The 19324-nt window shown below is 33.5% G+C and overlaps 1 protein-coding gene across 19 annotated transcripts in view; it reads right to left on the reverse strand.

Annotated features, from left to right (window-relative positions):
* BIRC6 (baculoviral IAP repeat containing 6) overlaps nt 1-19324 on the reverse strand; it is a 230898-nt gene that overhangs the window by 141982 nt on the left and 69592 nt on the right. For 9 of the 19 annotated variants that reach the window (XR_012004549.1, XM_072770588.1, XM_072770582.1 and 6 more), the window contains 8 exons: nt 18632-18793; nt 18406-18537; nt 17445-17542; nt 14970-15117; nt 14029-14162; nt 8339-8473; nt 2271-2345; nt 178-365 (listed from right to left, as the gene is read on the reverse strand). Coding sequence is in view for 18 of the 19 variants with exons in the window: in XM_072770588.1 (XP_072626689.1) it covers nt 178-365; nt 2271-2345; nt 8339-8473; nt 14029-14162; nt 14970-15117; nt 17445-17542; nt 18406-18537; nt 18632-18793 (1072 nt within the window). In the remaining variant the exon portion in view is untranslated. Of the gene's footprint in view, nt 1-177; nt 366-2270; nt 2346-8326; nt 8474-14028; nt 14163-14969; nt 15118-17444; nt 17543-18405; nt 18538-18631; nt 18794-19324 lie in introns of all 19 variants that reach the window. The other 10 variants (XM_072770594.1, XM_072770591.1, XM_072770585.1 and 7 more) reach the window with 5 other exon arrangements.

The raw sequence follows: 19324 nt of genomic DNA on the forward strand, positions 1-19324 counted from the left end.
AGATATTTATCAAATTTAGATATATCACAAAGACGTTACCTCCATTTTTGTAGAAACTGATTAGCTCAGATCGGTCAACCTACTTTCCTTTACGAAATTAATGGGTCATTTTTACAGTACTTTTTCAGCTTTTGAAGTTTAGAGACAGCATGAACAAAGAGCCAAAGAGTCTCCAACCTGTTGCTGAAGCTTCAAAAGCTGCTGCTGTTTCTCTTGCAGCACCTGCAGCTGTTGCTCGGCTGACGCCATTGCATGAGAGAGAGACTGCAAAGCTACCTGGGCTGCTGAACTCAGGGCTGTCGAAGCTTCCCCAACTGTCCCCGATGACAGTCCACCTACTGCAGGAGTAACCCCGAAGGAACTCACTGGCATAAGACAAGGGGGGAAAAAAGGAATGAGGAAAAGGTTCACACAGAAACATATTCCAAGTATATTATCTGGACATTAAAACTCTAGTCTCATTTTAAAAGATAAGAATCTATAGAGTATCAATAGAGGAATCTTAATGGTAAAAGTATATTGATTAACAGTAATAGTATTTGAATTTAAGGGATCGGGAAACTACTTCTAAATCAAAGAAAAATTAGTGTACTTTTTGAGCTTAAAAATATTTTCAGCATATAAGAAATTTCATTTCTTATGGCTAAAATAACACAAAATGAGAGTAATCTTATTATATAATTCAAACATAATGAATAAACTCAAATATGCTTTATTAAGTTTTCCAAAGCAATACCTCCCTCTCGCTCCCCCAAAGAATTCCAAAAAGCCCTTCAATATAAGAACATCATTTAAGGGACGCCTAGGTAGTTCAGTGGTTGAGTGTCTGTCTTTGCTCAGGGCATGATCCCACATCGAGCTCCCTGCGGGGAGCCTGCTTCTCCCTCTATCTATGCCTCTGCCTCTATCTTTGCGTCTCTTGTGAATAAATAAATAAAATATTAAAAAGAAAAAGAACATAATTTTTAAAATCTGATGACACTTATTTCTTCATTTTAAAGCACAGCCTAGGGACGCCTGGGTGGCTCAGTGGTTGGGCATCTGCCTTTGGCTCAGGGTGTGATCCCGGGGTCCCAGGATAGAGTCCTACATCAGGTTCCTTGCATGGAGCCTGCTTCTCCCTCTGCCTATGTCTATGTGCCCCCCTCTCTCTCTCTCTGTGTCTCTTAGGAGTAAATAAATAAAACCTTTAAAAATAAATAAACAAAAATAAATAAATAAATAAATAAATAAATAAATAAATAAACAAACAAACCAACCAACCAACCAACCAACCAACCACAGGCTAGACCAAGTCTGTCCCATGCAGAATATGTAAAGCAAAGTTTCCTACCATATGCTTCCCAGAACACTAATATGGAGAGAAACATATCCAATTTTACCCATGTCAGGTAAGTCTGGCACATACTGCTTAGCCATGAACATTATCATCATTAAAGGCTCTACAAAATCCTTTAAGTTGAATAATTTCTTTGACTTTCCTTTTCAATGTTACTCAAATATACATTATAAAAATCACTCTCCCCATAAATATTTATGTACCAATATTTGTTGAAAACATTACAGAAAAAAGTAAAATAAAAGCTTAATTTCACAACTTAATGAAACAAGTCAGCACAAAACAAGAAATAAAGACCAAGTTCAATAACAGCATTAATATTTATATTATAACAGGCCTTTACTAGAAAGTTATACTGGGGAAGAATAACCACTACAATAATAGCAAATGTTTAGAATGAATTATCATGTGACACGGTTTTAATTAATTACCTATTCAATAGATGAACAACACTGGGAAGCAGATACTAAAACTCTGTTTCTTAGTTAATGGCTCAAAGAAATTGAGCTCATAGTGGTAGAACTAGAGTTGGAACCACAGATTATGTGAAACCAAAACCAATGGAAGGGCAAAGCATGGAAGTTATATCAACTCCTTTTATCTTTGCATCTTCACCTTGCAAAAAAAAAAACAAAAACAAAACAAAACAAAACAAAACAAAAAAACACTCAGGTATCCTGACAGCCTATCCTAACATCTAACAATGCTATACTGTGCCAGGATTTAAAAAAAAAAAAAAAACACTATTTAAAAAACTAAGCTGTAATCAAGAAGATAGCAATAAATGAACCTGTCCATAGCCTCTTACAATTAAAAGTGTCCTCAACTTAAACAAAACACACTTATTACAGAACAGCCACACCACACGTCATTTAACTTCCAAGAATCCAACTATATAAGCATGGTCAAAGAAAGAGCAATCATAACTCACATAAGCTATGTGCCCCAAAATGAAATCCATCCACTTCATCTAATGGTCCACCAATGAAACAGCTATTAATTCCAACTGTAGAGGGATAATTATTACACTTACTGATATTGTACTAGTACCTTTGGGATAATTAATTTTCAATATTAACCATGTAGAGTTTAGCCCTTTACTCACTTTAAAATCCCATGCCTAAATAACACTTATGGGAAAATGAATTAAGTCACCAGAAACACTTGAGAGACATAAATAATCCAAAAGAAGTAAAGTCATCCTACTACTACAAAATTTTAAAATCGTTTAGCCAGTCTGAATTTTCAATATCTTTTTCTATTTTTATATAAGTGCCTCAAAAACCAGATATAAAAATAATGGAGATGAGAACAAAATAAAAATGATGAGACCACCATTTCTATTCGGTATCACACAGAAAGCCCTAGAAAGCACAAGAAGAAGAAGAAGAAAAAAAAAGAATGATTAGAAAAACTCTTAACGGGATCCCTGGGTGGCTCAGCGGTTTAGCACCTGCCTTCAACCCAGGGCGTGATCCTGGAGTCCTAGGATCGAGTCCTACATCGGGCTCCCTGCATGGTGCCTGCTTCCCCCTCTGCCTGTGTCTCTGCCTCTTTCTCTCTCTCTCTCATGAATGAATAAATAAAACCTTTTATAAAAAAACAAGAGGGATCCCTGGGTGGCGCAGCGGTTTGGCGCCTGCCTTTGGCCCAGGACGCGATCCTGGAGACCCGGGATCGAATCCCATGTCGGGCTCCCGGTGCATGGAGCCTGCTTCTCCCTCTGCCTGTGTCTCTGCGCCTCTCTCTCTCTCTCTGTGACTATCATAAATAAATAAAAATTTAAAAAAAAAAATTTAAAATTTAACAAGTTGACTCTAAAATTTAAATGGAAATACAGAGATCTAATGTATAGCATCTTGATGATAATAATGCTGTATTATACACTTGAAAGTGGTTAAGAGTAGATCTGAAATGTTCTCCCCACAGAAAAAGAACTGGTAGTTACATGATAAGACAGAGGTATTAGCTAATGCTATGGTGGTAATCATTCTATAATACATTAATGTATCAAAACACTGTATTGTACACCTTAAACTTGCTAATATTATATGTCAACTATATCTCGATAAAGCAGGGGAAAAACAAATAAAAAATACACAGAATCTTTAAGAAAAACATTCTTTAAGAAGAAAAATGGTGGGGGCGCCTGGGTGGCTCAGCATTTGAGCATCTGCCTTCATCTCCGTGTGTGATCCCAGGGCCCGGGATCGAGTTCCGCATCGGGCTCCTTGCAGGGAGCCTGCTTCTCACTCCGCCTATGTCTCTGCCTCTCTCTGTGTCTCTTATGAATAAAAAAATAAAATCTTAAAAAAAAAAAAAAAGAAAAATGGTGAAAATGATGGATTCCACTTCTATGTATATGTTCAAGAGAACTGAAAACACAAAAATGTACACAAATATACTGCATAGCAATATTTTTTTTAACAGGTAAAAAGAAGTAACATGCCTGTTAATAGTAGATAAACAAAAGGAGGTACATAGAAATTGTTATAAAAATGGTATATCCATACAATGGAATACAATTCAGTCATAAAAAAGAATTATGTACTGATACACACTAAATGGATGAAACATGAAAACATTATACTAAGTGAAAGAAGCCAGACAAAAAAGGACCACAAACAATACAATTCCACATTTATATAAAATGTATGGGATAGGCAAATCCAAAGAGACACAACATAGATTACTGATAGCCAGGCAATGGAGGGGAATGGGAATTGGGAGTGACGCCTAATGATTACGAAATCTCTTTATGGTGTAGTGGAAATATTCTTGAATTAGACAGTGATAATGACTGCACAACAAACTTTATATCAATTTTTTAAGTCTACCAAAAAAGAAGGAAAAAAAGCCCTGGTGAACATATACTATCAGATTTCAAAGCTTAATATAAAGTTACAATAATTAAGACAATTAGGTATTGGCATAAGGCTAGACAAATGGACCAATGGAACAAAAACAGACTCATGCCAACAGCAGAGACATGATTTTTAACAGTGGTAACACTGCAATAGAGTGGGAAAAGGATAGTTTTTCCCATAAATAATAACACAGAAGAGAGAATTAGTAAACTAAGACGAATTAGAAGAAAATACCCATAGTGAGTGGAGAGGTTAAAAAATGGAGAACTGTATCATTTATACTGAAGTATAACACACATGGAATTGCTATGGTGGTAATCATTCTATAATACATAAATCCATCAAACCAATAAATTGTACATCTTAAACACATATAAAATTGGAAACACAAAACAGAGAACACAGAAAACAGGTCAGAAACAATGCACAGTTAACAGCTGAGATCTTTCTAAAGCTGATGGAAGGTATCAAGTAAGGATTCAAGAAGCCCTATGAATCCTAAGCAGGTTAAATACAAATGAAACTGAATATAGCAACATCACAGAAATAATAACTAGAATTCTGTAACATGTCAAAATATACTTTGAGAATGAAGAGGACACTTCTGGATCTAATAAGCGAAATGTGAGATTTATTGGTGTGACATTCAGATAAATTTAATTATGTATGGAAAACAGATCACAACATGGAACTGATTATGCTAATTTAGTTGGTTATGATCAAAATGCATTAGGATTAATTATAGTTTATATTAATAAAAATGGCATCAGTTATTATAGAATCTATCCACATTGTTTAAGGTTATATATGATATATATATATATGGAGAGAGAGAGAGAAAAATGGTATCATATCTAGGATTCCTTTTTCAGCTAAGAGAGATAAAAGTAATGTGAAAAATATCAATAATACTGGAATCTGGATAATAGCTGTATGGTTTGTTCATCTAATTATTTTTAAAAAGCTGAAAATTCCCTCCTCCAAAAATGAAGCTTATTCATCATCAGTAGACAAAAACAAAAGGAGACCATACAGAATACTTTTCCAATAAAGAAAATCATACTGATTTCAGCACAAAAGAAAACAGAGGAATGAAATGGAATTATGAGATAAATCCAAATGAATACTGAAATATAAAAAACTATAAAAATGTATCTGGAAATTAAAATACACATAAAATTAAAGTATAAAACCACAACACCATATATATCAGGAAAGTGACAAATATAGATATTTGCACTACATATAGTACAAAAGGCAGTTGGACTTCTGAATATCAAGGTAGGTATGTATTGTGATCACTGGGATAACTGCTAAAAATAGAAAAAGTAGAAAAATAGTCCAATAAAAATATAATAACCAAAAAAAAAAAAAAGTAAGAAAGAAACATCTAACTGGCAAAAAGAGACATCTAATGGAATATCTATATATTAAAAACATAGCAAATTTAAATATAGATACGTCAGTAATTACATTAAATGTAAATAAACATGCCAACTGAAAGCCAAAAAAAAGCAACCATAAGCTGCTTATGAAAGAAAACGCTCAAAGTAAAATGAAGGAAAAATGTTTATCATACAAATAGCAACCAAAAGAAAGATGATGTGAAGTATATAAATACCAAATAAAGTAATTTTAGGAAAAAAAGCTAGCAGAGATAAAGAGATAATTCCTAATGATGAAAGATTAAATTCACAAGAAAGATATAAGCAGTCTAAATCTGTATGGTAATTTCAGAATACATAAAATACAGACTGATGAAACTCAAACAGTCACCTCCACAGATAGAGTAACAAGAATTTAACTGACTGATCTTATGAACTAAAAGCAACCAAGAAGTTAATCAATAAAGACAGAATCTGAAGAACACAATTAGCAACTTCACCAACAAGTGGGGAGTAAACATTATTGTCATATATTCATGGAATATTTATAAAAATCTATCTTCTACAATTCCCAACACAGTGTACAGGACTGACAGGGTAATTTTTGACCCTATAACAATTTAAATAAAAACCAACAGCAAGATAACAGGAAAATCTTCATACATTTAGAAATTAAAAAGTACATTTCTTTAATATTACTTCCTAAATTTGAATACATGGAAAACCTATGAAGCAGCAAATCAACCTCTACATTAATATCCAAGAAAACAGTATATCCAGTAGAACTAAAAGAATCACAGTAGAACAATCCAAATATCAGTCAATAGTACACTAGTCAACAGACGCATAAATTTTGTTTCATTCAGACAACAGAATCTTAAACAACAATGAAAAGGACCAAATATCTACATCGACTGATAAAGATGAATTTAACACTCATAATGCTGAACAGAAGGCAGACCAAAAAATACATAAAAGCAGATTTATAAAGGCTTTCTTTAACCAGTGACCAGAAATGCATTAATTATGTGGTTATAAAATGAAGCAAACAAAAACCAAGAATGATTACTCTAAAAGTTAGGACAATGTTTATCTTTTAGAGGGCAAGGGAGAAATTAGCAGAAGGGGACATGAAAATAGCTTTTAGAGTGCTGGAGAAATTATTTCTTGATTTGGTGGTCATAAACTGCTGGATTATACAAATGTTTTCTGCACTTTTTCTTAAGAGCATTATATCTCACAATTAACATGTTTCCAAAAAAGTAAATAAGAAGTAGAGAGACTAGAGTCACCTTTAAGCATCTTATGATAATAGTCAAGACTTTGCCCAACATTTAATAAAAATCCCTCTGCTGGTGGTAGTTTCAGTGTAGGTGAAATACAAATATGATTATATAGCTACACTATCTTTGGAAATATAAGAAACTGGTTCCACTGCTTGTTTCACAGGAGAGGAAAGGGAGTATGAAGAAATACTTTCTTTTTTCAAACCTAATCATCTATCTGTCATCTAATTTTATACCCCTGAAAGCATTACTTACTTACAAACACATGACTTCTAGACCCTTACTTTGAAAACAGTTCCAAGAAAGAGTCCGATTTATAACAAAGAAATTCTCTAAAATTTCAATTTCTTGTCATTGCATTTTCCTATTCCAGTTTACATGTATGTCTCTACAAAATGACTAGGACAATCCAAGAAAGCAAACACAAAATTTCATCCTTCTGTCATTCCTATATAAGAGAAATATTAGATTTTAATTGAAAGTTCTCATATAAATTACATAAGTCAAGGATTTCACTTAGAGGTTACTTCCACAATTGGAATATAGAAGACGACTCTGAATAAAAAAGCCACTCAAAGAATCACTAATTTCCTTTTAAAACCCTTCTTAAGATTAAATGTTTTGTGGCTTCACAAACTGTTTTCTGTTAAACTGTTGAAGAAAACAAAAAGAAATCCACAAACACAAAACTGCCAGCAGAACTCATTCAAGACAATATTCAAACTCTTCTGTTATTATAAAGATAAAATCATATCCAATGTTTTTAATTATAAAAATTACAATTATTTGTGCCAAGACAGAATTATAAATAAACACTGATCCTAAGATGTAAGGAAAAGAACATATATATAAGAAAGTACATAAAAAAGTAAGAGTTCCATTGATTCATTTAAGACGCCAACAATGCTACATATTCAACACATTTAAATAGTGGCTCATATATCTGAAGGTGCTTTAAAATAGCTGGAAAAATAATATCCCCTCTTTATTCTTCCCAATGTTCTCCAAGATATTTTATACTGTGAGCTTTAAATATACTGTGAGCCTTAAATGCAAGAAATAACATTATGATGCCAAAACTACACCTAAGTCTGGTCAACACTTAAGAAGTGTTGAGGCTAGATAAAGGAAATGTAGCCTATTTTATTTTTCCCTTTACTTTTGTTATGTTTAGTATTTTCATATTAAAAGCTTCTAAAAATGCAGACACACACACACACACAAATGGATTTTAAGACCGTGTTCTAAAAGGAAAAAAAGGGAAACTATGAACTGACATAATGGAAAACTACTTATGATTTCCCACTATTAATAAGTTTCTATTTAACATGACACCAAAGGAAGTTACATTTAATATAAATGGATACTTAATTACTTATATATTGCTTTGTTTTTACTTCAGCATAAAATATATAATAAAAAGAGTATATAATAAAAGAAGGTATATACCAGTAAACGTACTTGCATCATCCCTTTCTATTCTGGTGCCATCACTAGTTGACACACAAGTAAAGTGCAGGGGTTCAACTTCCAGAAGTCCAGTGAGAGATGTGAAGCTACCTTCAGCAGCTGTGCAACTACTGACTTTTCCATTTCCTGTGAAAGAGACAAGTGTTATACTATCTAAATTAATTTTTAAAACGTAATAGTCACATGGAAAATTAAGAAGATGTATACACAAAACCCTTATACAGTGCTTCTACAATGGACATATTAAGAAAACTCACAAACAGAAGATACTTGTTTCCATGCTGCAAAAGCAGAGCTGCAGAAAAGCAACTTAGTGGCCATTCACAATGAAATAGTAACAATTGATTTAGATTTTAAATGAGGAAAAAATAATGAACGGGCTACTAATATTAATTACACAATTTGTTAAGTATGCATAAAATCAGAATACATTCTTTCACATCAGCTGTATAAATATGACACTAAACAAAAACTAAAACATTTTAAAATATTATCAAGATTTACCTATAAATATATATTTATATTTTATATATATTATCAATTTTAGAATGAAGCCTAAAACTTTATAATCATAAAAATATATCTAACCCTTGAACAATGCTGAGTTTGGGGTGCCAACTTAGCACAGTCAAAAATCCACATATAACTTCTGACTTCCCAAATTATACTTATAGCCTATTGCTGACCAGAAGCCTTACAGGTAACATAAATAGCTGATTAACATAACTTTCACATCTTATGTATTATGTACTGTATTCTTATAATAAAGTACGCTAGAATAAAGAAAATGTTAATAAGAAAATCATAAGGAAGTGAAAATACATTTACAGTACTGTATATATCGAAAACAATTCCACATATAAGCAGACCCATGCAGTTCAAACCCATATTATTAAAAGGTCAACTGCAATTTAAGTTAGCAAGCATAGTTGAAAAATAAATAAAATTTAAAAATAAAATAAAATTCAGATGATCACAAATACAGAAACCATAAAACCACAGCAAGAAGATCGGACAAAAGAATTAACAGTGTTATGTGGTATGGGGAGAAGCGGTTATTTCCAATACTGTTCAGATTTTTTGGAATTAGCACTGTTTTAAACCGAATTCCTTAACAGATAAAATTAAACATAAATCAGAGATGGAAAGAATAGGGAGTTACAAAAACTATTAACATCTGAAGGGCTAAATTAAATGCAAGACTAAATAATCATAACTCTGCTCTCCAAACATTTCATCAGTGCAACATAGGACCTAACATGTGCTTTAAAAAAAGTATTTACTGAGCACTTACTCCACCAGATATAGGAAACACATGAAAAAACAAAATACATTTCTCATGAAACACCTATTCTGTTATGGTAGTAACCTAAACAACTAATCATATAACTGAACTTTAAAAAAAAAAAAAAAAAAAAAAGGTCTTGCCCTATAATCCAGCATTTGCACTACAAAGTATTTACCCAAAGAATACAAAAATACTAATTTAAAGAGATACATGCAGTCCAATGTTTACAGCAGATTATCTACAAAAGCCATATTGTGGAAAGATCCCAAATGTCCATCAATTGATGAATAAAGAAGATGTGGTATTTTAGCCATAAAAAGAATGAGATCTTTCTTTTGCAATAACACAGATGGAGCTAGACAGTATTATGCTAAGTGAAGTCAGTCTTCATCATATGATTGCAAGATGATTTTATGTGTGTGGAATTTAAGAAACAAATGATCATAGGGGTATTAAAAAGTGAGAAGCAAACCAAGAAACAGACTCTTAGAAAACAAACTGATGATTACCAGAGAGGAGGTGGGTGGGAGAATAGGGTAAATAGGTGATGGGTATTAAGGAGGGTACTGATTGTGAAGAGCACTGGGTGTTACATATAAGTGTTGAGTCACTAAATTATACCTCTGAAACTAATATTACATTGTATGTTAACTGGAATTTACATAAAAACTTTTTAAAAAGTGCTATGTTTTACTTAAAAGAAGTTCAAAGGACTAGTATGTCTAAGAGAAAGCAGTCAAAAGTCACAAAGTAATAGAATGCTTCCATGATGAGATAATGAGATTTATGGAAAGCATGACATTTTTATGTATTTATTTCAGGCAGGGGAATCCTCAAAAAAAAATAACATGGGTGAAATCTCTCCGGTAAGAAGGAACATGCACATGGAACATGAAGGAACTATGTGGCCAGAGGAACATTTCTCAACCCAAACACCCCTCTATATAGCTTTAAAATGATTATGAACTATTAAAGAACCTTCATTTATGTTGGTTATATATATAGATTTCATCATAGCAAAAATCTTAGGATGAGAATATTTTAAACATTAACTCATGTAATAGTAATAAACTCATTAGATATAAATAGCATACTCTGATGAAAAATAACTGTCTTCAGACAAAAATAACTGTGACAGTGGCAATGTTTTACATTTTTGCAAAATTCTTTAAAATCTGGCTTATCAAAGAGAGTAGCTATATTGTCCTATCTCCACATTCAATGCACTGCAGCACGTTGTTTGGGTATAGCTTTTTAAAAAAAAATCTAGCCTATCACAGATATATGATAGGAAAAGGAATATTTTAATAGTCTTACATATTCAAAAACTTTGGTAAGTGGTAATATTTTTGAGGATTATTTGCAATGTGGTTTCTGAAATCTTTTTTTTTTAAGATTATTTTTATTTATTTGAGAGAGAGAGAGAAAACAAGCAGATGGAGCACCAGGCAGAGGGAGAAGGAGAAGCAGATTCCCAGCTGAGCAGGGAGCCCAATGCGGGGCTCGATCCCAGGACCCTAGGATCATGACCTGAACCAAAGGCTGATGCCTACAGTTGAGCCACTAAGGCACCCCCTTTTTTTTTTTAAAGTAGGCTTTACACCCAGTGAGGAGCCTACAGCAAAGCTTGAATTCACAACCCTGAGATCAAGACCTGAGCTGAGACAAAGGGTCAGATGCTTAACCGGTGCCCTTGGTCTTTGAAATCTTATTGATGAACTTCTCAGATTCTATTACATTAATATTAATTGGCCTTCCTGAACTTTTAAGGAATCTCTTACCCATTTGGAAAATATGGTTGACCACTATATATACATGTTAACACATTTCATTATATAGTATCAGAAAATTACATTCAGTAATATCACCATAGGCCATCAGAAAAATTGTTATATACTGGAAAGCTGTCAAGTTTAGTGGACAATGCAAGTTTTCCAAAATTCTAATTTTTGCTTAAAGCTCTTTTAAGAATAGTCAAGAAACACTATCAACTGGATGGATACTGATAGACTTTTCCTATTCATTTCTGAAAAAATATCGACTGAACAATCAAGTGTGAATAAACATATTTTGCAGGCCAGCCATTCTTGCAATAAAAATGATGTTCCATTAAAATAAGCAACTAGTTCAACTTGTAACTCAAATAACTACTCAAGTGTGTTTCCTTAAAACAACCATGGTACTTCAGTGTGCAGCAGAAGTGCTTCATGCCTATTTCCCATTTCATCACAGAATACTTTAAACATGAGTACTGGCAAGTTCAAAACTTAATAAAATCAACAACTTTTACTGCCTCATCAGGGACATTTTTAAGTGAAACTGGCATATTTTTCATTGCCAAGGGCAGAGTAAAGAACATCACGCTTTTACAGAATTAGTATAAATGTCAATGTAGTAATAAAGGCAAATAATATTGCTGTATCACAAAGACAGTTGACCCATGGATTCCCTGAAAGCACCTCAGGGACCCTGAGCAGGTCTACAGACCAAACTTTGAGAAACACTGAGCCAGAGAATGGAGACTAACAGAGGCAATGGTACTAGACTAAGTGAAAGGGAAAGAGGACCAGATCGTTCAAGGTTTTATATGCTGCAACAGAGACGTTGGACTGCAGAGTAATGGAAAGACATGAAAAGTATTTTAAGGGAAGACGTAAAGTGAATAGGTTTGTATCCAAAACCAATTAAACTCACTGCATGTGTAGAATGTACTCAAGAGAGACAAAAGCAATGCAGAAAGACTAGTTAGAATACTATTACTGTAGTCCAGATTCAAGATGACTGGCTTATCTGTAATCATGGGAGGTAAGGGAAGAGATTTGAAATATATGATGGTGTAAAAACAAAGAGGATCTGTTGATAGCCTCAAAGTGGAGGATGAGGAGGCATCAAGGATGATATTCAGATTTCTGATTTGGTGCCAGTGATACCATTAAGTGAGAAAATAAATGCTGGACAAGGATTAATGCTGAGACACAAAATAAGTTCATTCATACGAGACTTAGGTCATGATTTCTAAGTCCCTTGTTTACTGAATATGCTACTCTTATGTATTTAACTCACTGGACTGACCTGAACTTTATGATCTTTTCCTTATACTCTCTCCATAATGTATCTCATTCTATCCTGAGATATACAGAACGCATCTATATACCTAGTCCTAACCTCTCCTCTGAGTTTCACTCATATCAATTGATATGTTGGAGCACCTGAGTGGCTGAGTCAATTAAGGATCTGCCTTTGGCTCAGGCCATGATCCAACCCAAGGTCCTGTGATCGAGCCCCACATTGGGCTCCCTGCTCAGTGGAATGCCAGCTTCTCCCTCTCCTCCCCGCTCATGCTCTCTGTCGCTATCTGTCACTGTCTCTCTCTCAGATAAATAAAATCTTTAAAAAAAAATTTTAAGCAAATTAATAAATTGTTGTGTCACTTGGATCAGCATAAAGTACTCAGAGCCTAAGTCATGAAACAGAGGAGGTATCACTTTTACCCAAGGCAACGTAAGCCATTAAAAAGCAAGTAACAGTACTATCTTTTTCATTAAAAATGTTCATGAACATGTGTAGCAAACAAGTCTAAAGAGCTAAACATCCTGTCAACAAAGGTAATCTAAGAGGGTGAAAAGGTTGGAATTAAGGAACTTTATATTTCATTTATATTTCTGTATTTCATTTTTCTTTTGTTTTCCACAATTCATAATCTACTTTAAAGTAAAAGAAACTGAAATTAACTCCCCACATTTAATTCTATTTAATATGATAATTATCTTAATATGCTTACTCAAAATTCTAACATTGTGGTTTACTGGCAACACTAATAAGTTCAGTAAGATCGGAGAAAATAATAGTCATTATTATTTTAAAATTATAGCACTGAATGGTTAAGCATTCAATACTAAAAGCATATTCTTCGAGAAATGTATACAAGAATACGTGTAACACTACAAAGTTTGAGTATGCTACATATAGAAAATTATATTATATTTATATTTTTCTTTCTGCATCTTTATTATAATATATATACTCACTATATTTTCTGAAATATGAAATAAAACGTTCTTTGATTCTGTGAACATGAAAGGCATACCAAATAAAAGTGAAAAGGCAACAACAAATAATTAAATTTTAAATAGTTTATGAGCGTTAAAGTTGTACTGACATGCAATGAAACACACAAAAAAACAAACAAAAAGCAAACTCACAACCTTTCCAAAAATAACTTCAATATTCTTTTGAGGGAGAAGTTATGAAATAAATGCTAACAGTTTCATGATTCACAGATGTTAATAAAGAATTTTAAAGACAACGTAGTTAACTATAATCTGTTATATCAATGGTAGCTTAAACTAAAGATAGAAAATTCAAAAGTTTCTTTAATAAAAGGTGTTACTACCTGAAAGGACATCTGACAAATCAATTTCATCTGACTGGACACCAATGCTGCTGTTGTATACATTTTTACAAGAAGAACCACTCATCTCCAAATCAAAAAGGACTGGATCAAACGGTGAGCTATACAGTCCATATCTGAAAAATAAAATAATGTCCTAACAATTTTCCTGTCAGCCATCTAATTAACATATTACCTATTTACTTAGTTTTGAAAGCAGTGTGACACAGGGCAAAAGGAAACACTAACCAGAGTTTAACCCACTAAATTCAGTGAATCTCAGCTGTGTTCCCCAGAAATCTATACTCTAAAAGAAGTGGTCCAGATTCAACAAATAATAAAACAAGACTGAATATCTACAAATTGAAGCAAGGAAGAGATAACCAGGTACCCTTCTCTCAACTCCAACATTAAATACACTGACTAGGCAGAAAGTACAAAGGCCTTGATTAAATTTTATCAAGATTGAGATTTGTCATTGAAGAAGATCACAAAATCATCTTGTTAAATAAAAGAATACTTTAAACACTGAAGATTAGTCAAGAACTCAAACCTAACCTTTAGCTATTTATTGGATTATGTTGAAGTTTTAGAAAAATCAATCAGCAGATGAAGAATACTGATTAAGGCCAGTAAGTGATTTATATAACTCCAACTACAAAATTCAAACAATAGAGAAACAAATTATCTTAAACGCTTCTTCAATCAGCAAGAAAATACCACTTTAAGTATCTTAATACAATCAGTCCTCTAACAATTTTAGGGACTTTCAAAATTGTTAAAAGGAACTATTTCAGAGAGAATAGTGGAAAAAAATCTTAGGCTACTATTTAGAAAAAGGAAATGCATAAATATAATTTTGCAAATAAATATATACATGAACAGTTCTGTGCAAAGCTGGTAGCAGAAAGGCCCATTGGTAGTCATTATGTATATTAAAATACCTTGTTTGAAGTAAAGCTTCCATTGGTGTTAGCCTGTCCTGTAACTGTTTGGACACAGCAGTAAGCAAAGATGCACACGCTGTACTACACCCAGCCAAATCTTCATCTTTAACATAATTCAGTAAGACAAAATACCAATACACAGAACCTGAAAACAATAAAAAACAAATCAATGTTTCTTTTCCTCATTGTTCTCTAACAAAGAGAACTTCAGATTACATATTTATCAATAAGTTCCCTTATAAAACAACTTACGAGGAAGGATTAATTCCTTGGAGGGCACTAAGAGGATAGTGACAGAGAATTTCAAATATTTTTTTAAGAAGTATATCAAGTCAATGTAGGCATTTAGGTTTTCAATAACCTGAAATGATTCTGAGGGACATTTTAGAATAGCTGGAAAAGTACAGAGATGTCAGGCCCCCCAGCCATCCTTCCTGAAATACTGTTTGGTTTATACTAAAATTCTCAAAAAACAGTAGATGGCTAGGAAGTACAAAGAACACGTTGGCAAGTGAATAGAGTGCAGCTACCCTATGGTGCCAATTAAATAAGAACCAGTATAGTTTAAAAGACGATCATCATCAATAGCCAAACTTTAGAAGGAGCCTTGGCGTCCATCGAGAGATGAATGGATAAAGATGATGTGGTCTATCTAATGGAATATTACTCAGCCATGAGAAACGACAAAGACCCACCATTTGCTTCGACATGGATGGTCCAGGAGGGTATTATGCTGAGTGAAATAAGTCAATCAGAAAAGGACAAACATTATATGGTCTCATTCATTTGGGGAATATAAAACTTGGGGAAAGGAAAAAAAAAAAAAAAGAGTGGGAAATATCAGAAAGGGAGACAGAACATGAGAGACTCCTAACTCTGGGAAACGAACAAGGGGTAGTAGAAAGGGAGGTGGGCGGGGGGTGGGGGTGACTGGGTAACGAGCACTGAGGGAGGCACTTGATGGGATGAGCACTGGGTGTTATTCTATATGTTGGCAAATTTAACACCAATAAAAAATAAATTTAAAAAAGACGATCATCATGATGTACTATAAAACTTTTAGAAAATAAGAGATATCTAAGTAAACCTCAGAATTTACACATCCTATCCCTAAGAATATCCTTAAAAAACTATTTTAAACTCCAAGATTATTAAGAGTGAACTGGGTCCAAAACATCTTAATCTATATAACATAAAAGTTAACAATTTCACTCAATTTATGTCCAAGGTAAATATAAACAGATTCTTTATCTAAATTAAGGTATTTATACAATAACCATTTATCAACTAACTTTGAGCAGGCTTTTATTCTATAATACCACAAAGATCAAATCCTTATGAAATAATCTTTGTTGAATAAGTTGATTATTTATTAAACAAAAAACTAGTAAGAAAAGTCTAGGGATCCCTGGGTGGCTCAGCGGTTTAGCGCCTGCCTTTGGCCCAGGGCGAGATCCTGGAAACCTGGGATCAAGTCCCTTATCAGCTCCTCGCATGGAGCCTGCTTCTCCCTCTGCCTGTGCCTCTGCCTCTCTCTGTGTGTCTTTCATGAATAAATAAATAAAATCTTTAAAAAACCAAAAAAAAAAAAAAGAAAGAAAGAAAAGTCTACAAAAAATTAGGTTTAGAGGACAAATCAGTAGCGCCTTATGGTAATAGCATAAAACAGCATTAAAAATACTTTAACAGGGATCCCTGGGTGGTGCAGCGGTTTGGCGCCTGCCTTTGGCCCAGGGCGCGATCCTGGAGACCCGGGATCGAATCCCACGTCGGGCTCCCGGTGCATGGAGCCTGCTTCTCCCTCTGCCTGTGTCTCTGCCTCTCTCTCTCTATCTGTGTGTGACTATCATAAATAAATAAAAAAAAATTTATAAAAAAAAAAAAATACTTTAACAGTATTTTTAAAATCTTCATTACTGTATATATATGCTATTTTTAGGGGACTGCTTTGTAAAGTGTTACTCAAGAACTACATTCATTCCACTCCCCCTTTATTTTTTAATACTACATTCATTCTTGAATGGCATTTCTATAGTCTTCGGGTGCTGAAAAAACCTACTGGTCCCTTTTAGAGAGTTCTAGTTAGCCAATCTCCCTACCAATCACACAATACATGCATGGACCATTCTTCTACTTATGTCATCTCTCTGGCACTTGCTGGCATTTTAGCAAATTTGTGATATCTGATCTATATTCAGTGACAAACCAAACAACTCAAAAACTTGAATGAAATATAGAAAATGTATGAATTAAGATGATTTCTTATTTACTTAACTCTCCCACTTTTTCCAAGCAGTATTACTGAACAGAGTATCTGCCCATCTGATAAAATCACAATTCATCAACCCCTTAGAGAAGCTACAGAAAGAAGAGGGAATAACCAAGGAAAAAGTACTTACTAAATAATCCTAAATACACTGCAAGATATTTCCTATGACTACTGCTATTTGTGATTAAACTAATTTTACATACCACCAGTTGCCGCTGCAGGTAAAAATGACATATTATCAAGTAAGGCCTTCAACAGAACAGATCCAAATCCTGGTTGGCATGGATCACATTTGCCATTACTGAAAATTTTAAAAGAAAAACTGTAAATATATCACTCAATATTTACATTCAATCCTAAATGTTGTGGAATACCTAAGAAAACCCTTTAAAATGCATTCACACAGATGACAAGAAAAAATTTGCCCTAAAGCCCTATATACACACAGAAAGATAAGAGGGAATGATTATACTAAAGGTCTTTGTAACTGTGTTCTTTACCAAAAAGGGCTAACAAGCACGTATACATATAGTCAATACTATCAGTTTTTAAACATTTACTAGATGGTTTAAGTCTCAGGATCCAGAAAAAAGGTCTACACGATGTTACAAATAAGCCCGATAAGACTGTCATATAACAGGGAATAAGGCTTTAGGTAAAGAATCCAAAGACAACCAGGGAATATAAAAGTGGGAGAAGGGTTCCCCTTACCAAACTCCCCAAACTACTATTAAGGCAAAGCAGCTTAGTAGACTACATTTATTAAGAGGTGCCTGAGTGGCTCAGTCTGTTGAGTGTCCAATTTTTGATTTCAGCTCAGGTCATGATCTCAGGGTTGTGAGATCAAGCCCTGAATCCAGGCTCAGCAAGGAATCTGCTTGAGATTTTCTCTCTCCCTCTGCACCATCCCCCACTCGAGCACATTTTAAATAAATAAAATCTTAAAAAAAAAAACAACTTATGCAATTTGACATCTTCTCCTAAGAACCTAAAATTCTTTCTTAAAATCTCAATAATCCTCCTCAACTTTTGAAAATTCTCATTACACATTAAGTATCAAATTATACTACAAACACTGCCATCACCTGCCAAACCACAGGTGCACCTACAAACCAGACTTTTTTTTTTTCTTTCAAACCGGACTTTCAACAAAGAAACACCAACCTAATGCACAAGGCTAGAAATCGGGCACACTTATGGGCTATGCTTCGTCCTGCCTCAAAGAAGCAAACACGCACGATGTCTGAAAGACATTTTCGTGTTTTTGAAAGCAGGCTCTCATTTCCTTCTTTGGAGCTGCAAAACAATAGCAGACATTTAGACTCATCTTGAACTTCTATTTATAACATCCAAAGCGCAATCATCAATGGTAAGTAAAATCTTAATTAACCTTCCAGGTCCATTTGAATGTACTCCAGCTAACCAACAAAGGGTATCCAACACAAGGCTCTGGGCATGTTCTGTGATTTGGCCATCATCTGCTTTTCTACAAAGAGTGTTAAGAAGCTTCTCATGAAATTCTGAAAACTGTAACATAGCACATCGCTGCACTCTAAAAAAGAGAATATAAATCCATTAACAACCAAAATAGAACAGTTAGACTAAAGCTATCACAACCTGGTTGGTCATATGTTTCATTCTGAATCATGAATAGCACAATCAAAAATATTCTTCTGAAAATTAAATTTTACAGTGGAATGCTGACCAATTAATGTTAGGGTATTAAAAGACTTAAAACAGCAATTAAGCAATACTTGGTTTGTAAAAAGTTTTAAAAGAAATTAAGTTTACAATAATGTATTATATTCTGACAAAAAATGAATAAAACTTCAAATTATATTTATTTCTTTCCTTGTTCTACAAATACCATAATCCTCATATACTCTAAGCATTATATTAATGCCAGGAATAAAACAATGAAGTAGAAAGATAATTCATACCCTCACTAGGATTATAAATACCAAAGTGAAATGGAAAGAAAAATTTTCAAGTAAAAGGCTTAAAAATATTATATGTGTGTGTTGTATTTGTTGGAATTCTTCTTTGCATGTTTATTATTTTAAGAACAGTAGGAGAAGAAAAT

Source organism: Canis lupus, chromosome 12, assembly GCF_048164855.1.
Source record: "Canis lupus baileyi chromosome 12, mCanLup2.hap1, whole genome shotgun sequence".
NCBI lineage: Eukaryota > Metazoa > Chordata > Mammalia > Carnivora > Canidae > Canis > Canis lupus.